The sequence below is a fragment of the Vidua macroura genome, chromosome 12, assembly GCF_024509145.1.
Source record: "Vidua macroura isolate BioBank_ID:100142 chromosome 12, ASM2450914v1, whole genome shotgun sequence".
NCBI classification, from domain to species: domain Eukaryota; kingdom Metazoa; phylum Chordata; class Aves; order Passeriformes; family Viduidae; genus Vidua; species Vidua macroura.
In genome coordinates this window covers 16,798,404-16,826,068 of record NC_071582.1, presented here as the reverse complement: position 1 = coordinate 16,826,068, position 27,665 = coordinate 16,798,404, and the positions used below count along the sequence as shown (strand labels likewise).

Here is a 27,665-nt window from a genome sequence, read left to right as displayed (position 1 = left end):
TGTTTCATTGCCAGCCTTTGCACAGACTGCTGCAGTCTTGGGAGACATTTATTTCACTCACTTATTCACAAAAGCCTTTGTCAGCATAAAACAAGATTAAAAAATTGGGCTGACTAAAAGCAATATCTAAATTATAACTTTTATTATTAATAAAGTGACAAATAAAAGAATACCTTGATTTCCATAAAAATTTGCATCTAATTTGGAGCGTTTGACTAGTTTAAATTCAGAAGACAGACCAACACCAACATGAGCTTGAATTCTCTGCTTACTTCAAATTAAACAAGGATTCTACCAAGGTTCAATGAAACATATTTTATTTTAAGTTATGGAAAATGTAGGCGTGAGTATCTGGTCTCAACTTTCTGTTACATTATCTCTTGGATCAAACTATGACTCCATTATGTCTAGTCATGATTCTTCCTATAATTATCACAGTAATTTTTCTTTTAATGACTTCTATTAATAAACTCCATGCAAGAACTAGTAAAAGGCAAAAGGCTTTAATGAAGTTATATTTGAGATTTCTCCAACATCCTCTCTGACTATGAAAAAAATGACATATCTTAAACTTGACCTTTGCATTTCCCCAAAGTCGATAGCTTTCCTAGTTAAGCTGCTAAGTGGAGTTGTTGCAAGATTTCCAAAGCAATCCACTTACAATGTGAAAACTTTGTTCCACTCTGGGTTGAGGTTCTTGTAAACGGTGTGTGTTTGAAGCATGTCATTTCCCAGCTCCAAGACACAGAAAGGATCACTTTTACCTAGGGAAAGGAAAGAAAAATTAAGTGGACCAGTTATGGTATTTAGTAGGCAGACTCTTTCTTGCAGTAGGGCTGAGGAAGTGATTGGTTTAATAAAATTACATCCATTAAAGCAACTGCAAAGTGCCCCGTTCTGTGGGAATGATTTGCCAAAAAAAAAAAAAAAAAAAAAAAACCGCAACAACAAAACAGTATCTCTGATCATCCCCAGTTCTGGAAACTCCAACACTTACCTTACAGCTCACTCAAGGGGCTTCACTCTAACACCTGAAATCTGAGACCTTCAGTGAATCATCCCCCAGCCCTTACAGCAAGAAAGATCTGTTCATGGTGACAATTACTCAGCTGCCCTTAGGAAAGCAGCACCATTGCTCTGAGCCAGGGAAGGAGCAGTGCTGCAGTTACACTCCCTGTTTTATCCTCTGCTTAGAGCCTGTGGTCTTCTTCAGTGGATTACAGGATTAAGTATCCACATCATGAGAGAAGAAGCACAACACTGACTGAAATCAGAAGCATTTCTTCAATTAGTTCCATGTGAGCAAGTCCTTGAAGCTATGAAGGCTCTACACAGTGACACAGTTGAAACAAAACCCAACATCAACTGGAGAATCCATGCATGATCCAAGTATTGTACTTACAGCAAACAAACAGAGCAAACCCCCCACAACAAAACAAAACAAAGGCACAGAAAATTCCTCCTCTCTAAAGAAGGATGTCAACATGGACTCTATTAGGTGAACACATGTTCGCTAATGTATTTTTTGATCACTCACATTAAATGAATTTGTAGTTTTCCCAACTCATTGCAGCTCAGCAGTTTCCTTTGTGAGAAGAGTGGCCCCTTATCATCATGTCTGGCTCAGTAACTGATTTAATCTCATCTCCAATGCTCATGTACAACTCAGCCTAACTTCTATGTAGGCAAGTAAATATGTCAGTAATGCAGGGATTTAGATATCAGACAAACAAGCTATTTAAGCAAAAGCTGTCCTTTTCTTAATCCTTATTTTCTGTATTATTAATGCAGAGCTTTTAAGGGTCTTACTCTCAGAAGTTTATAAACTAAACAGAAATATTTTCAGTATGTAAACAGTGGGTATTAACTAGTCAATATTGGTGAAGTTTAAAGACCATGTATATTACTGGAATCTATTTGTCTTCTCCTTTTCAGCTTATATGCCAATTCCCTGATAAGTGTGGAAAATGCATGTAGCCTTTCAGAGAAACTGCTTGAAATGCAAACTGGTATATGCCAAAAACAATCCCACTGTATAATTTGGTATTCTGAATGCTATTTTTTGGTCAGTGAGCAAATGCAGTGTTTGAGAAGAACTCTCATGCGTACACAGAAAACATCCAACAAAGCAGAAAAAGTCATTTCCACATCAACAGAACTATTATCTAGGAATATAAAAGTATGGAAGGCTCAAACTGGGCTAGCTGTGGGTGAAGAGCTTCTACATATATGATACAGCTGTCTGGAAACCAGCCCAAAAATTTATGTCCAAGAGTAAAATATGGATTTCCAGAACACTCTTCGAAACCAAATCAGATAGTGTGTGTTTCCTGATCACTATTATTACAGCAGGCTAAAAACTTGCAATTAAAATCTATGATGACAACATACAGAATTCCCAATCACACCAAAATCCAATCTTTAGTGTGGGAATAAGGTATAAGGTGGCATTACACCCATCATACCCACCCATCTGCAGGACTGGGGGGATTTGAGACTCCTGGCTGCTATGGGAAGGGACAGGGAGGGGACACTACCTGCTCATACTGCTCCTCTATTAACCTCTGGAAATCTTTGTACCTCTGATTCCCTCTGTGATTTTCCCTTTATTAGATTTTTAGCTGGGACTTTGAATTTACTTTTATCAATAACAATAAATCTGAGCAGTCTCCTTGGCAATGCAGGAAATATGGCACTGCTCTAGGAGGGCTCTATTATGGAAGCCCATAATTGCTGCACTAATCATTTATGAATGGCTCAGAACAGATAATTAATCTTTATGTCTCTCATTTCATGATCAGAAATTATGCTATTTTTACCTAAAATGGCTGCATCCTTTTGCAATTTGGTGGGTCTATTACAGCATAATACTAGGATATTTTCAGCACTGCCATTGAAAAACAATTTGTCATTTGCTTCATGAATCAGGCTCAAAGCCTGGGTTATTTTGAATATAATGACAGACTGAGTAACCTTTTACTTAAGCAGAATTTCATTCTGTGCTATGCACAAGGAATGTGTATCACACACTCTGTATGAAAAGTCTTTGAATTGCGGAATCAAGAACCTGAGTGTCTCTTCCAATGTTCATTATCCACCCACATGCTCCTGTTTGAGTACTGAGGGAGAGGGGGCCAAATCCATCACTGATGCAACTGCTTCAGCATCAGCAAAGTTTTCCAGAGGGTAAATAACCTTCTGGGCTCAGCTCTTTCCACGGATTCTGTCTATATAAAACTCCTCATATTTCTAGATGGAACTTTTGGCACATGGCAAAGCTGGGGCTGTTCTGCTGTGCTACACTAATCAAATTAAATTAGTCAGCAAGGTGCAGTTACACTCCAAATTCCATCTGGACCTATATATTATGTCAATTTAGATATGGATTTCTTTACAAGTTACCTTTCGTTATTGACAAGTTGTGGTTTGTTTTTTGTTTTTTTTTTTTTTTTCAAATTAAGTTCTTCAGTTCCTTAAAGTACTGCTCTCTGCAGTAAACATTTTTTTCCAATTCAGGGTTAGCAGTGAATTGAAGATAGCCCTAAAATAGTACCATGATTAATCGTGGGCTTTCTCCTTTGCTCCTTTTTTTAGGAGCAGCAGTCTCTTATGTAACAATGCCTTCACAAAAACAAGGGAATGGGGCAAAAATGTTTTCCCTCTACCATCTTTCCTGCCTTTATCAACAAGTTATCTTAAAAAAAATTACTGTGTCAGCAAATACACAACACACAATACTGTGCCTGTGAATTATGAGCTGCTGTGAGATAGAGAGGGGAATTAAAAGGTCTCCAGAATCCTGGAGAAGATGATAATAAAAATAGTAACATCCAGGCAGTTGCTACAGAGAAGTATCAACCTCCTAGACTTCCCCCAGAGGTACAATAAAAAGTTGTGGTTTTAAAAGGTGTTAGTGTCCACTGCTGTCAGGACCAAGCACAACCTGAGGAACAGCTCAGTAGAAAATCCACACTTTTCATGGAGTAAGAGCACCAAAAAGGTCATCCCAAAGTGAAGCCTCAAATAAGCTCTAAGAGAAAGCATTGCACTCGCAGCCCCATTGCTGACAAGTTTTCTCTCTCAGGTGACAGCCTGCAGCATCACCCAAACCCCCACACCCAGCACCACATCAGACACCCCAACATCTTTCAGTCTTGCCCCAAACTCACAAGACACCTGATAGAAGATGGAGAGGCTTTGCTTTGCAGGTGCTTTGCAGGCACCATCACTGTGTATCAACTTTTGCTTTACGTATTCCTGATGGAAAAATCACTTAGCACGATGTGCTGTTTTAAAGTTCTCTGTCAGATTGCTCAGGTCTAATGGGAAATTAAGATCTCCATTCACTGGACCTTCCCACACACTTTTAGCAGTCAAATCCATTTGGTATCTCAGTTCCCTGAGGCAGGTTTCAGTGCTAGAGAGATGATGGGATGACTTACTTTTCCTTGATCCACTGATCATTTGCAATATATTACAGCATCACATGCTGCAAAACAGAAATAAAATACCTGAAAAATCTGCTGCCATCAGGTCCACTGCTTTTAAAACTTTGACTTGTAAGAAGCCAATGTCCTTTATGTCCCGAAAGGAATTCTTTATACACTGCAGGGAGAAAAGCATAGAGATGTATTTTGCTTGTAATTCAGTAAGAAACAGAGACTATTGGACCACTAAGTAACTTGTCACAGAATCAGTTAGGCTGGAAGCAACCTCTAAGATCATCAAGTTCAACAACTAACCCTGCACTGCCATGCCCACCACTAAACCATGTCCCTAAAAGCTACATCTACCCATCTTTTAAATACCTCCAGCACTGATGTCTCAGCCACTTCTCTGGGCAGCCTGTTCCAGTGCTGAAAACCCTTTGGCGATGAAATGCTCCCTAATATCCAATCTAAACCTCCCCAGGCACTGATTTGAAATACAGTTATTCCATCCTGACCAGCTTTTGAGGACGTGGAAGCCATCAAAAAGCTTTATCTTCCAACATTTAAAGTCAGAAAATAACCTTCCCAAAGGAGGGAATGAAGCTAGGTATATTATTATCTCTTCATGATATTCAGTGTCTCATTCCCCATGATAATCTCCTAATACAATTCAAGTTTGCAAAGAACAGCATTGTTTACAACAGTTTAAAACAACAGTTTAAAACTCAGCAAATACAAACAGCCAAACTGCTTGGGTCTATCTGCCCTGCCAATCTCCTTGTCATTTGACATGCAACTACTCCACTTAATAGTTTTCTTTGGTAAGGGACAGGTCATTACGACTGGAGAATTTTCTTTTTCTGCAATTTTGACTATTTCAAAACAAATTAAAGAAAAAAGAAACTCACATAACGCTGGGAAATCTGTTGCCGCTCATTGGGGTCTCCCAAGGGGCAGACACACAGATCAGAGATAGACACTCCTGTGCATGGGGCAACAGCAATCAGCATCAGCAGGGACCCTGGGTGTTTCTCCAGAGGCAGCTCCAAGCAGTTGGTCTGCTTTGCTCTCAGGGCAGTAATGTCAACGTGGCAACTGGAACGGCATTGCCAAGGGTTAATAAGGAAAAAGAGATGGTAAAAAAAAAATAATAAAGCAACATTATATTGATTTCAGCAGCAAGCAGGCACCAAAACTTTCTGCTTCTTCAGGATAGAAAGCGTGCAAAAAATATAAACATCCCAAAATTAAACACGGGAAACCAATTAGGCAGATCCTATTGTACTTACTGTCCGATTTTGCTTTCTGGTCTGTCTACTGGTAAGGGGAGGTAAAAGGTTTGGGCTGCAAGTACAGGAGGAAAACTTAACTCTGGCCTGCCTCACTTCCCCTCTAAAATCCCCCAGTGTTTTGTGATGGATTTGAAATACAATTCAATTTCACCTGGGGGAAAATAAAAGGGGCAAATGCAAAATTTAAAACATTAGCCTAAAATAGATTAGTTTCTTTAAAGTCACATACTCCATTTTATGCTACATTATACTGTATGCCCCAATCTCTTTTACAAGCCTTACTAGAGCTACATTTTCAGTGTACTGTTATATTTCCCAAAGGGAAGGATTGTCTTAAAAGTCCCCCCCCACCACCCACTCCTTGTATGTAATATGTATCATTAACCTGATGCTTCCCCCCAAAAAAAAAATAAAGAGGATAAAAGAGAAACATTCATAAAGAGACAACAATAAAATATGAGCATGGGCTAAAGCAGAGAGATCACCAGGCAGCCAGTTACACATGAAGGGAGTGGTTAAATGCAACAAAAAGTCTAATCACTTGGCTCAGCTAAATGCCTTCTATTTAGAAGTCCAGTAAATGGAGTGGAACTTTCTTGAACCTCCATGAAGCTTGGCTCGTAAGAAGAGGCTGAGCAAAAGTTACAGATGAAAAAGGGCAAAAACCAAAAGAAAACAAAACAAACAAAGAAACACACAAAAAATAAAAAAAATAAAAAAAAAAAAAAAGAAAAGGAAGGAGAAGGTTTGCTGCCACACTGCAAGAGAAGGAACATTCCTCAAAGGGATGGGCAGTGGCTGACTGAGAGCGAGGGGTTTTGCTTCACTTAATGCCTGCCGACAAGTTTTTATTTAAACTAAACTTGTTAAGGTGTTGTCTTAATAGGCTAAAATTCCACAGGGTTCCCCCAGGTGTGTTTCTTCTGGGTAAATGGTGCATATAGTGTTCCTGATTGATCCCATTCCAGTAGTAGAGCTGGAGCAGTTTATGCCCATCTGCTATAAATTGCATGCTTTCCACTTCTTAACAGCCTATTTTCTGTGAATGCTAAAGGGGGTGAAAAAAAAGAGAAAAAAAAAAATCTCACAACATTTCAGCCTGAGAACCCAAGAAACCGTGTTATGAAGTAAAAGCCACTGCTCTGATGAGTTTCTAAGCTGTCCAGTAGCTCTGTGTATTAAAACACAACTCCTTAAGCTTGTTCTGACCACAATCAGTGGGAATGGCTTTGTCTTCAAGTGTGCTCTTATTTCTCCACTGCTCTGGAGGTACAACAGGTTTCAAGTTTACTCTTATTAACTGCTTTCAAGTGCTTTGAAAGAGAAGGAAAATAAACCAGGCAGAGTACCAAGACTTCTCGGCACGTAGGCTGCCTCTCAACACCATTTCCAAGTGTGAGAGGTTGCATTTAAAGCTCATTGCTACGCCTAGACTCTTCAGAAAAATATGACAGGAAAAGTTACAGCAGGAAGGAAAACAAAACAACAACAAAGAGAGAGAAAAATATCTTATTTCTTTCCGAGAAAAAGCCCTTATCACTTCCACACTGGAGGTCAACATCACCTTGGCTGCATTAACACCACTGTGTCTCAGGCTGCAGCAATTTCAGTGATACTTTGGGTATCAGCACAAAAGGGGGGATGTATCTTTATCTTGGAGTTTAGTCTTTTGGTTTTGTTTTGTTTTTTTTTTTTCCTAGATGCAGAAACTGAAGGAAGGAGAGGGGAAATCTCAAGGTCACCCAGCTGCTCTGTGGTTCAGCTGGCAGCAGAGGCCATGTCTCCCACATCAGCATTTCATACACCACCCACTCAGTGCAGTCCACAACTGGGAAAAGCTGCAGTTGATTTTTATGTTTAAAACTTTCCATGGAGTAAGACAGAAAACACAACTTGTTCGGACAACAGCGTATCTCCCACCAATAGATAACCTCAAAGTCCATTGAATGTCAAAGGCAAAGTTAAATATAATTCTATCTTGTTTTGGCAACTTGGAATTGCTTCTCTTCTTAAAAGAATTTGATTTGCATAAGGTTAAAGAAAAGATGGAGTATAAGGGTGTGGGGGTCAGAGGGATGCACATGTGGAGGGGAAAACAGCAGGAGGTGGAGTGTAAATATTTCTTTCTCAAATCATGTCTGATTTCTGTGCAAACTAACTTTCCTTAAAACATCTGTGTTCACTCAAGGTATGCCTATATTTTCTTGTGAGGAGCTGAAAAGAAAATCCATATTTGCACTGGCAAAAGGCTTAAGAAAGAACAAAAAAAAAAAGACAATCTGTTTCATTTAGGTTATACAAGCAGACTGCAGAGAATGCAGCTTGGTAAAACAATTAGACATTCAATTTACTATATAAATTCAGCAATTTCCACACTAACACTTCTACACTATTAAAACGAGTCTAATGATTTCCAAACTACTTCCCTCATTCTCGTGAAACAGAAACGTTTCCTTTCCTTCTTTCTCAGCCTTCTATCTGCAAGATCTTACTACACATAATTATTTCACAGGAAAGTGGTGAGAGACTTGTGATGGGCACAGACTCAAACTAACAGAGGTAATCCACTTTTGTTTAAAAGTCGCCTGCTCTGACTGCAAAGGGCAAAACTCTCAGAACATTTGTATTTTAGGTGATACAAGTGATCTCCTGAGTTAAATTCTCTACAGTAATCCTGTCTTAGGATACAATAACTCTGCTTGTTGTCATCTTTTCCTGTATTACATATTAAATTCAGACATAATCTTTCACACAAGTGGCTACATGCACAGTCCATAGGGGTTGCAGTTCTGTAAGTTAAGAATGCATTGTGCACACAACTGTATCTCTTTCCTTTCTTTTAACCACAATTAATTAAATGCTTTCCTTCCTTCTCCTAATCATTATTAAGGTCTACACCTCTATATTAGCCTCTAGTCCTGTACAGCTTTAGTTTTCATTTAAGACTATTCTTCTGACTTAAAGCCCTCACCTGTAGCTTCCTTTTCCCCTGTTTTTTTTATTCATTTTGCAGAGAAATAGTACTTGAGAATAATACACAGTAAATATGGGATTAAAATATTTATTTATCAGGGCATCACATGTTAAAATTTCACTAAAAGGTGCTGAGGCTAGCTTCTTACTAGCCATGGAGTTGTATTACATTTTCCCAATCACAGTTAATCAAATTATGACAGGAATCTTTAAATATATATAAATACATACAAAAAAATCTGTACACAACAGTGCCAATTTGCCTCCTGCAGACTTCTTGAAAGCCCTTCACAAAAGAGATCAGAATCATCAGAGAGTACAGAAAGATGTATCTATGGTTAATACTTGAAATTTCAAATGCCACAGGTGTCAGGGAGACAATTAATAAGGTCTCATTATGACGTATTCAATGGACAAATTTTGTTTTTTCTGATTCATCCTACAGCCTGGTGAGATTTAAGTGAAGGTTTTGGTTGCATCCATAATGGGGATTTTACTGCTCCATCCCAACAGCACAGCCTTTAAAACACAGGTTGTTTCTTATTGCAAAGACAGTTTCCTGGAGGCATTCATCATAAAGATATTGGATGCACTCCAGTCTCAGAGCTCATGGTCTTAAGTTTAGCAATTTTTGTAAAATCTCTTTCTTGAGGTAAATATGTGAAGGAAAACCCTTCAACATTCTGTAGCATCTCTTTTTCCAGAACATATCCCCTAACACAGAAACACTCTCTAACAACCTGGCATAAACAATTTAACTCTGCCTGGGCAAATTCTGCACACGTTAACACCTTTGTTTATTCATATACATTAACATCATCTCCTGTTTATAGCATGCCTCTTCTCCCAAAGGACACAAAAAGCACTCAATAAACGTTACTAACAGTCCTCTGCAGACTAAATAGAAGGATTATTTCAGCCAGCACCAAAATGCAGCCAGCCCTCTGTGTCAGAGCCTGCAGCTGAACCACTCAAGGCTGTGGGATTTTAAGTGAGGAAGAGAAATTGGACCCAGCTGAAACTCTGAGGAGACTGCAGGTAGGCTGAATGTAATAATTTCACTTGTGATGTGCACTGACAGTGAGGGTTTGCTTTGTGATAGAAAGGTGACATGAAATGTTTCCTCACTAATTCAGAAGGAGACAAACACCCCAGGTGTTTGTGTTCAGCACCAGAGGTCCAAGGCATTCCTTATTCTACATGTTCCATGCTCTCCACAGACACTTCAGGTCCTATTTCAAGAACAATATTTTGCCTCGAAAACAAATTATGCCTGGGAGAAGAACCATATTCCAGAGTCTTAAGGCATCCATACTATCTGAAATCCTGGGTGTAAAGGAATTAACAGGAGTCTTTGCGCCACAAAAGTTTATCAGATTTGACTCCGCTGTGAGCACCTCCAACTTCATTTAAATATTAAAAACATGCATATATTTAAAGGTTTAACCAACGCAGTTGGAGGTTGAACAGGCTGGAAGGGACCATAATGAATTCTAACTCTATTCATAAACTGACCACAAGATTATTAAGTCAGATCCAGAAAATTTTGTTTTTTCCTTAAAGCCATGCAAATTATTTGAGGGCAGTTGGCTGCACTGCTGTGTGTAATGACCGAATATAACCCACAAACATTTTACTAAAGAATATTTCTTACAATGATGTTGTGAAATCCAGAAATCTCAAAACTCAACTTGGAAATCATGGAGACAATAAACATGGCACCTCATAATGCTGTTTTTCCAACAAAATCCTTCTCCAGATTAGACTGCATTTGAACCCTTCTTAAAATATTATTTATAGGGTGTCAAAAAGTTTCTACACTGTAAAAACAATACTTGTTATTATGCACTTGGTGTTTACCTATTCTTGCAATTGCTCTTCAAAACTAGTGTATTTTTTCCTGGTTTGATGCTACAGCCAATTTGCTGTGTTTAAGACAACAAAAGCAAAAGATTTTTTTCTCCACATAGACATCAAAAATAAATATAAGCATGGAATTATGGAATTGTTTGGGTTGGAAGGGATCTTAAAGATCATTTTGTTCCAACCCCTCTGCCATGGGCAGGGACACCTTCCACTAGACCAGGCTGCTCAGGGACCCATCCAACCTGGCCTTGAACACTTCCAGGGCTTTACCCTGGAAGATTTACCTTTACTTTAAGATAAATCACACAGACCTACCAGTGCTGAACAGAATAAGCATTTCACTGATCATTTTTGCCACACTAAACACCACTTGCCAGAAACCAGTAGGAAAAAAAGTCAGGGGAAGCTGAGGGAAAAATTAAAATAAAGGGGAAAAACCTCAGGAAGAATTGCTCCAGCATCAGAGACCGACCTGAGGCAAGCTGCAAACACTGCTTTATTTCTTAACTCTAAACAGAATATCAGAAGTAATGGAAGTAACTGTGAGAATGGAAGGAACAGATTCATCTTCAGCCACTTCTCCGTGTGATGAGCAACAGCACTCAGCCAGAAAGAATTTCCTGCTCTGCAAAACCACAAACATTTGTAGAGGCAAAGGGCATTGTTCTTCTCAGTGAATAGTCTCAAACTATTTGAATGCCTGAAGTAAGAGAATGTTCTTATGAGTTACTGTTATTTAGTCAGCACATTGTGAAACCCTGGCCAGGTGAGAGCAGCAAATAACTGCAGGCAGGGTTCCCACCCTCAGGAAATTGAGAGTTGTGGCAATGATCCTGCCAGCAGATGAGCATGGACAGACCAAAGAGAGTGTCCAGTAGAGTGAATGGTTCTTGGTGCTGCTGCATGTCCAGAACAGCACAGATGTTGTTTGGGGAGATGGGTCCACAGGGCAATGCTGAAAGCCAAAACAAGGAAGAGAGAGGTACTACTAAGAAAACAACACAGTACAAATTCAGACAGAGTGGAATGGAATTAAAGAATCTTAGAAGAACACAACACTGAAGTGCAAACAGAAAAAAAGGGACACCACTCTCAAAAGGAGCACAAAATCCCTGGGCTGGCAGCAGCACAGCATATAAAGATATGGAGCAATATCACCACAAGAATACAGAAAAGTCCTGCCTCTTGATGCCACTGAGCTCCCACAGTATCTCAGATTTTAGAGGTGGCTTGGGTGTCTCTGCATTCAGATTTTGGCTAATTGATTACCCACTAACAGTTTTAAGAAACATAATGTAAACATAACCTGGACATGACTGGAATAAGGACAGAAAAATACATTATGATGCTGGTAATGAAAACAAATTAATTTGTTTAAAACAATAATCAAAATAACTTTATTTTTTGTACTTATTTTGTACTTAACCCATTCTCCCCCCCACAAAAAAAATATAATCTAACTCAAACCCAACTTACGTTCCCAAAAGCTCCTCGTGCTTTTTGTTATCCTTTCTCCACACCTCAATGTCCAACATATCCTTCCTGTCAGAGAAGTAGTGAAAATCAAACTGTTCCCTCCACTGAGGATTTGCACTCTTACACAGTGTCTAGAAAACATGCAGTTATAATATTTACTTTTCTTAAACAGTACTTATTTTCACAGTATATCAAAAAGAAAAAAAAAAACAATTCTACAGAACAAGGTTGGATGTAAGAGCATCAAGTACTAATGTCGTTCCAACCAAAGCTCCCCAGCCCATCACATATAGTCTCATCTTCCTAAATACTCTTTCCTCCCTCTCAATAACAATAAATATAAAGTTGCCATCTGAACGAATGGCTGGAAAAATTCTGAAATACAAGGTAGACCCCCACCAGCTCCATCACACCCTGGAAGAAATCAGGAATACTCTTTTGAGGACAATCACCTGGAAACAGGTTTCAATGAATTAAAGAACACAAAGCAGTATTTTTTCACCCTTCTGTGTTAAGCAGACAGCTCAGTCCTGCATCTGCATCTGTGAATCTGCACATTCACAACACATCTATGGACCATTAAAAAGATACATAAAAAAGGGATTGTAATGGGAATAACGTCTATTTATTCTAAAGTAACTAAACCATTTGTTATTTTTCAAAACTACTTTCCTAAATAAAAAGCATATCATGACCTTGGTTTGAGGTCTGATGTGAGGGACAGAGTGCAGGTTTCAGATGCGCCTACATCCAAATGTTATGTTCTGTGAACTTGCTCTGTACATTTTGTACAGGAGGAGGTTTGTTTTCTCCTCCTCTGCACTTCCAGTTCATGACATGCAGAGCTCTTGCTCTCTCAAAAGAGTATTATTTTAATTATAGCCTTTCTTCTTATTAGAGTTTCCAGATGAAATGTGCATCTTTGGGAACCTCATTCACTTCTTAGAATCTTATATAACTGAACTGTATACAGATAAACACAGCCTAGAGGAATAAAAATTAGTATCAAAACCATGGAACATTTTATCAGTTTGGGGGGCAGGTTCTGCAATATGTAACATATTTTTCAAGAAAAGTACTTTAAAATAATTATAATTCCCCTGCACTGGAAACCATTTCAGGTCTGCTTTTCCAGCACTGCAAGCCCAGCTTCTGTATTGGCAGAGAACAAAACACATGTGTGATACATGTAGCTTTATTTCATTTCATATTAATGTCAAACATCCATCAACATGATGAGTATGTTAAATGCACAAAATACTGATAACACACAATATTCCTAACTTGCTCTTTCTCTACTGGCATCAAAACAGAGCAAAATGTTAATGCTTCTGGTCTGGTCTCCTGATTTTGAACTCACTAATCAAAAAGAGTATCAAGAATTGTTCCATCTGAGGTAGCAACACCAGTAAAAGAAACACCAAGCACCTTATTGACTTCAGACAACTCAAGGAGATCCTTAATACTTACCTTGCTCTTGTATCTTTGATCCCCCAGTTTGAGGAGAATAAAAATCTCTGCCAAGCCCCCTCTGGGCATGTTCTTCCCCTCCAAGAGGGTGATGGTGACCAGCCCGTTCCACAGCTGGTTCTTGCGCAGGGACTCCGAGAGCCGCAGGTTCCGTGTGAAACTCGACTGAAAAGCGAGGCACAACACGGAATGTTTCAAGTTCCAAACACATTTTCACGCTCACGTTAACTGTGCTATGAAAGCACACCAGGAGTGAGAGAGACACCATGCTTCCCTAAGGGTAAGCAGGCAATGGAAGGCAGTAGGATGCTATGGATTTTCTGCCCAACTGTACTAGGGGCCCTGTGAAGGGACGGTGCCCAGTGTCACAGCAAAATCAGCAGGGTTTGCTTAAACCACCAGAGAAGTCACCTGGCTGAGCTCTGGCAAGAGCAGACCTCGAGCATTGAGAGCAGTCTGGTACCTTGGCTCAGGAAAGGCATGGGAGAGCCGTGGGGAACAGAACGGGGAGAAACTAAAGTAAACTCTTAAAACCTCTCCAGCTACGTCCATAAAACGTGGGTCTGTCCTTTCTGGGGAGGCAGACCTGGATCATAAAGCCCACAGCCAGGTGAAAGGCTGAGCAGCATCTTCCACCTCCCTCCATCACTCAGCCGCCCGCCTTAGCTCTTTGCTAACTTTGCTGTTCCTGCTTCCAGAAACTGAGCCCACGAATCAAAAATACTGATGCCTGCTGAAAAAACACTGACACCACCAGGCTCTTTATCTGGAGTTATGGTTACCTGGTAGCCACATTTGTTACCTTCGCAGTTTCATCTTGTGCAGCACGGCTGCGCTAACAGTTTGCTAACTGGCAATATTTTATTGGACAGAGGATGATTAAATAGGCCTTTATTTGGGGGGAGTGAGCTGGAAACATTAAAACTCAAGGCTATACCCTTCTTCCTGCAGTAAAAATCCTGCCATATTTTATTCTCCTGAAGCAACTTTTAACTCGCCACACTTTGGAGCTTCAATCATGTCATGTACAGGTGGGAGCAAGACGGAGGAGAAGATTTCACAAGTCACTTTAAAACAGGACGTGTTAGCTTTAAAAGCAAGTAAGAAATGTTGTTGCTAAATAAAACTATTGCAAAAGCACCTGATGTCTGAAGATTACTTTTTATGGATCAATTACCCGGCAACAAAATTCTTAAATCATAGGTGGTGAACTCACAAATTTTTTACTTGCTTTTTACTGGTTAAAATACCGAATTCTGAATCCCACAAGCATATTAATATACTTCTATTTAAACACCCCGTTTGGCTTTCCTGGCGCAATGGGTAAAAATTCCTACCTTTAAAAAGAAAACGAGATTTTGATTCATAAATCCAGCTGCAATGTAATTTCTTTTCTCTTCTTTTTTTTTTTTTTAAAGTTAGTCTTTTGGGCCAAAAAGCTAAAGCATGACTGTTCCCATGGACATACTTCAAAGTCCCAGCAGATATACTCCTCCCTAAACACTGCAACTATTTCAAAATCCTTTTTATAAAAAAGGGAGTAATGTCCACAAGGGATCAAAGGGCATTCTACAGTCTGGCAATCGCCTTAGAAAAATGGCAGTGCTTCCATGAAATATGCCCTAAAATAATTTTGCAGCTTGGTATGTCCTAATTTCGAATTGGATGTTTATCTTGGAAAGGCTTCTATCTAACTTGTCCATAAAACAGCTCCACTTAGCTCTATGAGCCCTGTGAAAATGGAATCCAAAGCTGGCTATTAAGGGGGCCTGGAGATTGCTTCCATATGGCGTAACAGCATGGGAGTGGAGGGCTAAGGCCTACAGCAGGCGCTGCTTGGCTTGAGCTCCCCATCTATCCATGGACACTCATTGCATTACACCATAACATCTGGATTATTGCTTGTAATGTCCCTGGGAAATATCCACTTCCCATCAAAGCCTTTATCTATCTCGCTTGTACTTTGAACATTTTAGTATTTAACATAGTCATGTTTGATGTGATGTACTTGCTGCTTTAGGAGCAAGGATTTTCCCTCCCCCTCCTGCTCCTTCCTCGGAGGAGGAAGAGGTATTTGATGTTAGTTCACAAAAAAAAAAACTAAAAAAAAAAAAAAAACAAAAAAAAAACAGATGAAGTTTATTATCCACGTTACAATTTCTTTTAAAAGCAAAGGATCCAGCTCTCTTCAAAGCTTCCAGGCTGAACACAAAAGACAGTTGTTATCACTCAGTTTTCAAATCAAACTTGGATTCTTTTCTTTTTTTCATCCAGGCCAGTATTTCAGGAAGTCACTCAGCATTGGGGACCTTCCTACCCCAGCTCTACAGCACACATAACCCCACCCTTGTAGCTGCTGACTTGACAGTTCAAAGGACTGTTGGGAGGTACCCAAACCAGCCTGCATCCCACACAGCCCCTGGAAAAATCAGCACCTGCACTCAGGATTACTGGAACACATTGCAGTGCACCAACCTTGACCTCCCAAAACAGGTGGCCCCAAGCAAAGAGCCTCGTGCACCCCCTTCTCTGGCTCTGCAGCTGCTCTGTGCTCCTCTCAGAGGAGGGGTGTGCTGGTCTCCAGCTAACAGGACCTGCATGAGATCCAGCACCACTTGAGAGCATCCCACTGCAGAGTGGAGCCAAGATGTTTGCAACTGGTTCAGGGCACGGTGCTGACCTGCAGCAGCCCCACACAGGCTCCACAATTCCCACAGCTTCCCACCTCCCCCAGTCCAGCCCTGCCACTGGCACAGGGCTCTCTCCAAACTGAGCATGAGAAGGCTGCTTGACTTACAACCCTGCAAGACACAGCACATGAGGAATGCTTTGGATTTCCTGGACATGCCCAGGTCGCCCCCACAGAGTCTGCTCAGCAGGTCTGGCACATTTCCTGTGCCTCGTAGCACCAAAGAGCCCCTCTGTACTTGCTCTGTGGCCACCTCTCTAGCCTCCCCAGGTATTTGGCAGGCTGTTCCTCTGACCACCCTGATGGAAATCCCGGTGAAACAGGCAGTGTCTCAGGTTCCACTCACAGTTTCTGGAAGGAAGCACGTCTGGGGAAAATCAGATGTGTGGTAGACCCACAGACCCAGGCCTTCAATGAGTCAACTTTAGTGCTGCTTAGGGAAGTCTGCACTATGGAAAATGCCTCCCAGGTGACAAGAAAATGATATTGCCGTATTTATTTTAGACGTCTTACCTCCTCTCTGATACCCCACACCTACTCATTTCAAACTGATTTACACAGAGCTAATTGATTAAACTTCACAGCCTCCCTCTGAGTTGGCAAAACTACTGCAGAGCAGAGCACAGAGGAGCACAGCCTTTAGTCCAACAAAGTTACTCGGGCAAAACAGGCACTGAAAAAACCACCCCAAACACTCTTCCATGCCTCCAGCCAGCCTCCTAACCTGCCTTCACAACGAGACCAGAAAAGCCAAAGCCCTGGTCCATATTGGCCAGAAAATGAGGACACAACTGCTTGATCAGTGACAATTTTGAAGTGTTTTATCTATTCAGCTCTTCCTTTTGCTGCTGCCTCCCAGGTTACTGATGCCTCCACACTTGGGTACTGCAGCTCCTCCCCTGCTGAACCTGAGCCCTTTCCAGCTGGGCTCCCACACTGGATGCCAGGTCCTTCAGGCCTCTCCTGCTATATTTTCCTGTAAGCTCTCTGCTCACACTCTGGCTACATCCCAGACACAAGTAAAGGTGCCTTGCCGACGTACAGAAAATTTGGCTGAAGTTGGGACCAGGCTACAGGGCTGGAAATTAAGAAACACATGATTTATGACGGAAGCTGGCACATGTCCCAAGCACAAGGCATTGGATAAACTTGCTTATTCCTTCCCCTCATCGTTTCTGAAATCAAGGTAACTCTGAGACCAGAATTTGAGGGCTGTCTCTAGACAGAGCTCTGATTTTGGCTGGGCTATGTGTGCAAATAAGCAGTAACCCCATAAAGGTCACCTTTATGAGCAGTTCACTGCTGTAAAATTGATAAAAATTGGAAGTAAAGACATCTCTCAAGCCAGCCAGGATTTAAAAAAAAAAAAAAAAAAGGCAACAAAAAATCAGAAAATAAGTACAAAAATATCCAGAGATCTTTATTCCTTAAAACAAACTAGATGCCTTTTAAATCTAAGAACCCATATCCACTGCAGATTTTGGGATTGTAACTCATCAAATAAGTAAAGAGTAATCTCTGAAGCAAAACTATGGCCTGGTCATAGAGCACTCTGCCACAAAAGGACCAGAAGATGGTTCTTCTCCTAACTGCTTAGAAAGGACATTTGCCCAAAAAAGATTCCCCAGCTCTGAACAGAAAAATTAAAAATCAGTGCTCACATCACCACTCTCAAAATCTTGTTCCTGGTTTTAAAACAAATAGTAAAGTTTCTCACATCAACTTTCAATTTTTTATCGCTTTCTGGTTCTGGTTTAAAATGGAAGAATGAGCAGGTGGGCTATATTCTGCCTTCACAGAGCCAAATACAGGAGCTGAACAAGAATGACAGAGCTTTGGAGGGGAAAGAACCGGCTCATTGACCCAGCTTCACAAGATCCTTTAGGAGCTCCAGTCTCCCTGATAACTCCATTTGTCTATAATGTCCCTCTATAGGCACCCAGCAAATCCCCTCTGGTGCATCAGGGCTGCTTTCAAACCTGTCTCTTTTCCTGACACACACATACATGCCCCAAGTTCAAACTTGTTTTTGAAGCAATAAAGAGATGCAGAAAAATTGTACATTTAAATGACACGGCGAGGTGGCCAAGTGTGAAGTGAGCCCATCTCTCCCATCTTTCATTTAAAAGGATGAGACAGGACAACAGAAAGCCTGCTGCAATCCCTGTGAAGAGGTCAACGTCAAAACTGGGCCACGTAATTCGCCATTTGAGAAAACAACAACACGCAAATAGGAGGACTCTTCGGACCTCTCCTCATTAGGCAGAGAAACCATTTCAGCAGAGGCAGTTTCCCCTTGGGAAAGAGGAGAGGGCAGTGGGAAAGGCAAGTGAACCAACACGAGATTGGCACCACGATTGTGACCCTGTGGCGAGCGAGTCCCCGCGCTCTGCGCTGCCCACGGGGGATTGGGGGAGAGAGCCAAACACAATGAGGCAGACAAAAATGAAACCTAACAGCCCACACAGGAGCACAAAAAAAAAAAAAAGAAGAAAGGAGAGTGAGGGATTTTCCCCTGAGATGAGATGCTTGAGGAGCCCTTGGGTCCGGTCAGCCTTTCAGCCAATTTATTCAATCAGCTTAAGCTATCAAGGTGGCAATTCCGTCGCTTTTGTTTCAGGACTGAACTGCTGCAGGTCAGTCCACCCCAAGCAGACCTGCTTATCTGCCTCCTGGATGTTCAACACTTAAAGGTTATTCAGCTGTGCAAATGCTGGAAAGAGCGTGCAGGGCACTCAGGGTGAGACTCAAGCCACCCGGGATAAACAAGGGTACTGAGCATGCTGGGCTCCAGCAGAGAGCTACCAACTCCCTCTGTGCCCCAGAAAGGAAAGCAGAACAGAGGGGAGAGCATGTCAATATACAGACATGAGTGAATATATTAATGCTGCCTAACAGCATCCTCTTCCCTTTGCAGTGCCACCCTCCACGAGGAAAAGAAGAAAGCCACGCTCTTGAAAACAGCTCCCACTGAGGACAATGCTGTTCTCAGCTCCCATGAAAAATGAGGGATCTGAATGTGCTGCCCATGTCTGGGGAATCCACCCAAACATGCAATGATTTTCTTCCAGCAGCAGTGAAAAATATATACTCATAATAATCAAGAGACACCTAAATCATACAGTTCAACAGCTCTTGCTCCAAAATGATTTAAAAGACCATACTGAGTTGCTGGAATCCTTCCTGCATACTCCCTGTAATGACCATGAGGCTACTGGAGCTGGACTGGAGATCTTGTGCTGGCACTGTTTTTGCTGTTGTCTGAAATGCAGCTCTTCCTCCAAACAGCAAGGGAGCTCAGAGAACACACATGAAGAGAGCACAGTATCCACAACAGCCCACATGAGCCCTGCTGCCAGCCTGACATGGAGCTGCAACAGGTATCAATGCCATCAACATTTGGGGTAAATTTGGGAAGTCAGCAAGAATCCCGTGATTAATGTGAAAAGACTCATTTAGGACACTGATGTGCCAAATCTGCATTAAGACAACACAAAATGGTCAAATTAGAGGATAATCAGATTTCTTTCATGTAGGCAATACAGATTAAAAAACAGCTGTGAAAGTTATATTCATTTTGTCCATCCTTAAAATAAGTCATTTTCCCTGTATTTATAGAAGAGGAAAAGCTAAATATTACAATAGGGGTCAGCTGTAGTTCAGCACATTAAAAAAAAAAAAAAAAAAATCCCAGAAAAACTATTTCAAATAGAAAACTTTTATTTGCCTAAACCTGGAGGGAGGAATGTTGCTCAAATGGAAAGTATCCTATGTTTTCCTCCTGCAACACCCAACTAGAGTCAGCTCAGGAGCCAAAAAACAAACAAGCTTGTGTATCCATTACAGACTTCTCTCCATTTCCCCTGCACTCCTTATTCCTGTATCTTTATCTCGTCCAGCAACATTGTTTTCTACCCCATCATACTCTCTGGCTATTCTTCCATAACCTCTTGTGCCTTCCCTAGACACCTATATTCCCCATGCACACAATTTTTCTTCCCAGCCTTTATGTTCTGCCACAAACTGCTAGTACTGCTTCCACAGAGCAGAGTTTCCTAACTAAAGATGGTTATTGATGTACAGTACTAGTGTTTTAGTGCAGTAGCAGAATCAATAAACCAGGAAATACTGCTTTGTCAGATTTTTTCCGGCGCATGCTGGGAAATATTTTTTACTGCCTTTGGATGGTCACAGAGGTTTTCTTTAGAGATCACACTGGAGCATGAACTGTGTCTTCCCCGGGAAGAACTGAAGCTCTCCTACCCTCTAGTGACTGGAACAGAACAGAGCACAGGGTTGAAGCTTTTTTCCTTTTAAACAATACTTTCATGTCTCCTAAATCAGCAGCACGCTTCAGCATCTCTTAATTTTATTCTGAAAGGTGGTAAGGCACAAGACAGAGTCTAGAGAGCTGAAAGGCTGACAGCTAAAGGTCCAAAAACATGCACGTAAAAAATTTATACAAAATGCAATGAGATACAGCGTAAAAGCAAAAAGAAAAAACAAACAAAAACCTAAACAAATTTTAAAAAAAAAAAAACACCCCAAAACTTCCAGTAATAGCAACCAAAACAGAATTTTGGCTATTCTGAAGAAAAAGAACCTGAGTTTAAAAACCCAATTCTCTTTCCCAGGTCCCAAAGCCAACCAGCATCCAGAGACAGCTGTGTGAGAAAGATGGGGATCAAGCAACACTGACTGAGCCAGGGCACAGTAATTTCCAGAGTTTTAGTTAAAAACTGAAGTGATAAGCTCTTCAGTTATGCCATCACTGTCTATCATGTGGCATTCAGGCATTCCTGGCAGCTCTCTGCTCCAAGCACTGCAATATCCCTGCAATCAGGGCTCCAAAGGCTGTACTTTGCACTTCTTCTATTGACAAAAACATTCTTGCTGGCACAGTACCTGAGATGGTTGGCTCCTCTACACAGCACACCACAGTTGTAATGAATAAAACAAGAGGAGGTTAATGATTCAATTTATTTAGGCACAAACCGATAGTTACAGAGGGAAAATATCATGAGAACACACTCATCTTAAGAGCCAAATTTTGCTTTTCAGAGGCTGAGACTGTACAGCTCTCAAGCTGGGTAGTGTGGCTTGCAGTGTCTGTATCATTGTTATTTACTCAATAGCAAATTAAAGCTTTACAGAGCACATAAAAAGCCACAGTCTGTTTCCTGAACAAGTTAAAATCTAATGCAAAAATGGAAAAAAAAAAAAAGGAATATAAAAGTAATGGAAGCTTGCAGGAATCCTACAGGAGACCAAGGGAAGCAAGTTACACAGACATGTGGCAACACACAAATCTTGGAAATCCTGTTACAATGGAGGTAATGAAAACTCCCTGCTCAGCCTCCATCCCAAGAACAAAAGGAATTTCAAAACCCACAGGGGCAACCAGAAGAAATACTGCCTCACAGAATTCCACCCATGGTGAGGAGGCAGCCCCAGAGACAGACAGGGATCCAGGAGAGCCTCGTTCAGCTCCTGCACCAACCACTGTCCAGGTGTTCTGAAACAACTCAAACCCTCCACAGCTCTTCTCATTTTGGTTAAATTTACACCCCTTTCTTTTGTACAGGAAGCTTTTCTCTCTTTCTACAGTTCTTTGTGAATGGGGTCTTACATTCACTTGCCACTAGACACTGCCACAGCAGCTACAATTAGGAAACAACAGCAATTTCCCATCCTGATGAACAGAAAAATCAAAAAAGCAAAGGTTACCACAGCCATCACATTGTGACAGGTTACCACTTCTGAGTTTTCCTTTGTTTACCCTGTTTCAGAGGAGGGCACAGATTTTGGGAGGGGACCTTCATTTTCTTTAAGTTTAAAAAAAAAAAAAAAAAAAAAAAAAGTATTACCTTGGATGAAGTTCTTTTCTTTCGACTTGACCATCTCTGTTCATGAGTCCCCATTATTGTACCAAAGAGAATCCAGGGAAAGGAAACAGGTAAGGAGCAAAATGGGGAAAGTGTTTAGTGAAACAATTCAAACAGAAGCTTGTCAAATGAGTCAGAAAAGCCTATTACAAAATAGAGGGCTAAATCTACAACTACATCTCCATCTACCTTTCCTGCTTCATGGAACATAACAAACTCAAAATACCTGCATTGCACCAAAAAAAGAGGCAATAAAAAAAAAGTAATTGAGAATAAAAAGTGGAGGGACCCAGAGCCATTAGTAAGAAACATGGCTTATACTTTTGGTGCCATCTGGTTCTACAGTAAGCTAATTTAAAAAGGGGGAAAAAATCATCTTGCTGTTAAGTGCTAACGTGGACAGAGCTATTTCACTGTTCTGACTCCTTTGGAAATGGCTGAGCAATCTGTATTTGAAATATGAGGGCTTAAAACATTGTCTTTTAAAAAAATTACAGTGTGCACCAGCTCTTCTATCATCTACACTCTGAATGTTAACTAAGCACCCGAGAGTACTAAAAGCTGCTATTTAAACCAATAAGCTTTGTTTCACTGGCTAGGTCTACTTTAGCCCAGGCCTTAATAAAAATCTTAGAATTCCTGAGGTTCTTGTAACTAAACTGACTTTTTTGCTAAAGTAACTTTACATTTTTGCTTCACCCCTTCCTGCAATTCAGTAACACATGCCAACAATGCTGATTGTACAAGTTAGAGGGGAGGTCACACTCCAAAAAAAAAGCCATCTCATAATATAGACATAGAAATACACCATTATTTTAAATATTGTCATTAAGCTTTCAAATAATCACATAGTGAGGTAAAATTAACTAAATCTTTACCTTGTTATTAATCAAGGCTTTACAAATCTCAAAAAAGCATCTATTTTAAAAATAAATAATGAACAGCAGATATCCCACATTAGCTTCTTCTCATTTTGCTTTCCAACCCCTTGAAACATTTATGTTTCTATAAATAATCCCATTCAGGCTGGAATTCCACACCTATAATTCATTAATGTGCTGTAAACAGCAAGTTTCATACTCGACTTTGCAGAAAACTTGTAGAAATATTTTCTCTTAATATGTATTACACATATTTAAAACTAAGTCTGGTTTTTAAGACAGTCCAAGTAACTGCCTGATCTTGGGTATTCTCCACCCCTTTCTCGCCAGGAGCAGGATTAGTTCACCAATATTTGTGTGTGGTGCATGCTGTATAAAACACTAGGAGAAAGCTTTAAAAATAGAAACAAAAAAGCCACATGCAGGACCAGAAATTAAAAAAAACCCTATCAGCTTCAGTCATGGTGCTCCCAGTCTCTGCCCAGCTTCTCTGTGTTTCTAACATCACTAATCACCACATTTCTGCATCAGGGGCCAAGTTCAATTAACTCAGTGAAGAAACTATCAGTGGGAAGATCGGGGTTTTACAAGCAACCACCTCCTCTCAGCCTGGTGCTCCTCCACAGGACTGGGGCAGTTTAAGTCTTAACATCCAAGCTCAATTTTTAGATTTCACATGGATAAGTTTTTTCATTGTTGTTTAAAAAAGAAAAAAAGAAAAAAAAAAGAAAATATAACAGCTTTTCTTCAACCTGCCCATTGCAGTGCTGGACACATGCCCAGAGCACAGAGAACACTGCCACAGTGCACATCACAGTGACAAGACAGAAGCATCCAGCTACAAATGTCTACACAACTTTAACCCAGCTAAATACAAGGCTTTTTTTTTTTTTTAAAGTTATGCTCCATCTCGATTTCAATATCGAGTCTCAGAGGATGAAAATAAAGGTGGCATTTCCCAGTAAATCAGATTATGCCAGCTCTTCTTTTCTCCCCCCTACAAATTCCAGCTATAAATTTGATTTCCTAAGCCACTTACATTTCTCTTGAAGTCTCCTTGCTTGACTGCTAGACTCAAGTTTAATATAATCACTCCCATGTCATCTTCTAAACTGTTGGGATCTTCCAGTTTTAAAACCTGTTCAGTAGTTCTACAAGGCAGCAAAAAAAAAAAAAAGAAAAACAAAAAAGTTGTGCATTTATTGACTCCAGTTAACTCGAGTTGATTATTAAAGGTCAGGTTGAGCTGTGCAAATTTCAGCTTCTTGTCTGAAATTCCCAATATTGAGTTTAAATGTTAAAGTGGGAAATCTGGAGAGTTCTTTCTTGGTTCTGACAAAATACACCCCTCTTTTAATAATGCAGCACAGTGTTACTATAGCACTGCTCAGTACTCATAACTCTCCATATGCAGGTACACACTGAATTAAGTTACTACTACCTCCACTACACAGAAGAGTGACAGGGAAGCTCATCCAAGTGAATCTTCTAATATTAATGCTTTGTATTTGACTCCAGAGATATTTATTCTGCCTGCTTTTAATCCCGCTCCATGACTCTGTTCCCTTGCTGAAAACAGGAATGCTGGTATTTACCTGGTAGCACTATCTCATGGACAAATTAACATTTCTAGAAATTCAGATACAACAGCCACGGGAGCTACAACACCCCCCGCACTGGGAGAACTCATTTTCCCCCCAAAAAAAGTCATCGCACAGCAAGGGAGTATAAAAGAAACAACTAAAACTTGAATTCCTGGCTTCCAGCTCCACACTGAGCCCAAGCAGCAGCAGCAGACAAAAGGCACAGGGCTTGCCTCGGCACTAAATCAGGGCCAGATGCAGCTGCTGCAGGCAGGGATGGATGAGGGGGAGGCTGGAAAAGGGGCGCTGGCAGCAGCCGGGCAAAACGCTCCTCAGCCCCAGAGGAAGGCACCCCGTGGGGCTGAGGACAGGTCCCAAACCTTCTCCCCCTCTTCCTTCTTCCACCTCCATAAATTGTCCTGGTGCAGCTCTCCCTAAACAATGCTGCATACAGAAATTCTTAGTCCCAGAACTGGGCTCTGTCCAGGCTGGATTTGAATCCGGTGCATAACGCCGGATGAAAACGCATGCAGAAGATTTATCTCAAGTGACTTCTCTTGAAATCCCCGCTCTTCTATCAAAAATAAGTTTTCACAAATAGAAAAACTCCAAGCCAGAAAAAAAATCATTTCACCACTTCCCTCTGTTTCTCAATTAAGCTGTGTTAATAACCTTTAATTAAAGGAACTGTTACCTATTGAGTTCAAGTTCAGTGAGCGCCACAGATGCCGAACCCATGAAGTCTGAAGAGGTTAAATCACGATCGTACACCTGGTGGCAAAATAAGACAAATATTTCCAATTTTCACATCATAAGCCAGTTTTATCCCAGGCGATGAAAGAACAGATATTTTAAGCCCTTTCAGTTCAATTTTGTATTTGAAAGATCAAAGCTTAGATATAATTCAGGGATCACTTTCCATCTCCCCGCTTTAATTTGTATTTTTAGCTAAATATTTAACCAGCATTTTGAAAGTATCTCCTTAATATTATGTAAACAGAGACATGTGTGCTGCTATGGATTGTGCCTGCTCCTTTATACTCCACACGACAGCATAATGAAACGCTGCACAAAAATCAGGTACTTGTGCTTACAGATGTTTTAGCAATTAGTGCTCACAACTGGTAGCTTGTGGTTCTGGTAACTGTAACGTTACTTATAACCAGAAAAGGCTTTGCTACTTGTCACGGCTGTATCCCAGGTAATAATTCGGTGCAGCCCAGCCAAATTACACTCCTAAAACGTGCTTCTGAAACTGCCCTTGGTTTCCCTGAGTTTGTACAAGCATGGGGGGAGAGAGAGAGAGGGAGAGAGAGAGAGCAGAATTCAGCTCCACGGCTTTAAACAGATCCAGTCAAGGAGTTTTATTTCAAACTTGGGTTTTTGCAGACAGAAAGCAAAACATGCAAGTAAAATCTGGGAAAGACATATGTGCATTTTAATTTGAAATTGCTGAAGCTCTTAAACCGGATTGTGTTTTATGCCGTGCTGCTACAGCGAATAAAAATCAATATGTTTCTAAAGTTGAAAATCATTGCTTAAAAAAATATTGGCCAGTCTTTCAAAAAATTGAGACCAAAACTTACCTTGATCCAGAGGTTTTGATCGAGGGTCTGTATGGGCAGCACAACAGTTTCATCCCAAACTGGGTTGAGGTTCTTGTAGACTACCTTACTTTTGTAAAGGGTTTTGCCATTCAGTTTAAACTTCACGTACGGGTCACTTGTACCTGTGATAATTAATTAAAAAATAGATTAGCATCAGCACCGTATGCAACTCCAGAACCTTAAATTATGTTTTAATAAAATAATTAAAAACAGTTAATGGTAATTACCTATTTTACAGATACATGTATATACTTAATTTCCTATGTAAATTAAAATTTACATAGGATAAAAACTGCTCATTCATACAGGAAATCTACAGACAGACAGAACCAGAAAGTTGCCCGAAAGCAGGCAACAAAAATATCTTCACTGTTTGCTTGATCTCTGTTGTTTTATTCTTAAGAACATTAATTGCTGTTTAACTCTGTTAAAATTTTAATTTGGTAAAAGAGCAAATAGAAGCAGCACCGAAGCACTATTTACAGGCCAACTAATGACACAGTGGAAAAGAGAAAATGTGATCCTGCAACTAGGAATGTATTCAAAGGACCCAAACTCCAAAGCATCGTAACTGGGATAGGAGCTCCAAGGAAACCAGTAACAATAGCTAAAATACCCGTCAGGATTTCATCACTGGTGTCACTTTGCCAATTTACTTAAAACCCAATTTGAGGTTTCAGTGAAAAAACAGCAACGATATTCATCAGCTCAGGATAAAAGCCATGCAGAGAACAGACTCTGTAAAAACAAGCATCATCCAGGTAACATGTTTTTTAATCCAAGTGGCACAATTTGCCATGGCAATAATGTCCCCTGTTTTTATGGAGCAGATGTCCATGGACAGAGCGCGAGGCTCGTGCCACTCGGCAGCAATAGAAAGACTTGCATCTGTCAAAGGAAAACAGAAGAGGGAATCAACTTTTTATTATTGTTATTAAACTGATGGCATCTGCACTAGCACCAACCACCGTGCAGGACACCGGGTAAGAGGGGGAACAAGGCACAGGGAGGATTTAACTAGATGATGGTTGATTTAGTTATTCATACAGACTTTGCAAAAAAAAAAAAAAAATCCTCACAGGCTGAAAATAAAGGGGAAAAATCAAACTGAGATGTAGCAGGATCTACAATTAACTGAGCCTAGGTGCCATTCACCTGTCATACCCAGTATTTTCTGCATTGTACGTGATAGTTGGAATTATACTTCCCTCGTAACAGTTCAATTTCATTAGAAGGGTAACAGCTAAGGTGATGGTCCTGGCTGCCCCCCAGCCTGCAGCAAGGGGAAAGGAAAGGACAGATTTCTACAGCAGACTTCAGAGTCAGAAATAATCTGAACCTGGCCCGACAAAGACATGGCAATCCAGGATAACCCAGCCTAGCAGCAATACTCAGTCTTGCCAATGATTTGTACACCTGTGAGGATGTGAAAAATCCATATTTAAACATCCAAAGCTCTCATCAGTGTTATGTGAAGACAGACTTAAACTCAAGAAAAACAATTATGTGTAAG

At 40.5% G+C, this 27,665-nt stretch overlaps 1 protein-coding gene across 2 annotated transcripts in view; it reads right to left on the bottom strand.

Moving 5' to 3' along the window:
- MCTP2 (multiple C2 and transmembrane domain containing 2) overlaps window positions 1–27,665 on the bottom strand; it is a 98,941-nt gene that overhangs the window by 55,616 nt on the left and 15,660 nt on the right. For both annotated transcript variants that reach the window (XM_053988285.1, XM_053988286.1), the window contains 9 exons: window positions 26,132–26,274; window positions 25,240–25,316; window positions 24,002–24,113; window positions 22,064–22,099; window positions 13,508–13,672; window positions 12,038–12,168; window positions 5,339–5,525; window positions 4,512–4,605; window positions 662–764 (listed from right to left, as the gene is read on the bottom strand). In XM_053988285.1, the coding sequence (XP_053844260.1) occupies window positions 662–764; window positions 4,512–4,605; window positions 5,339–5,525; window positions 12,038–12,168; window positions 13,508–13,672; window positions 22,064–22,099; window positions 24,002–24,113; window positions 25,240–25,316; window positions 26,132–26,274 (1,048 nt within the window). The remainder of the gene's footprint in view (window positions 1–661; window positions 765–4,511; window positions 4,606–5,338; window positions 5,526–12,037; window positions 12,169–13,507; window positions 13,673–22,063; window positions 22,100–24,001; window positions 24,114–25,239; window positions 25,317–26,131; window positions 26,275–27,665) is intronic.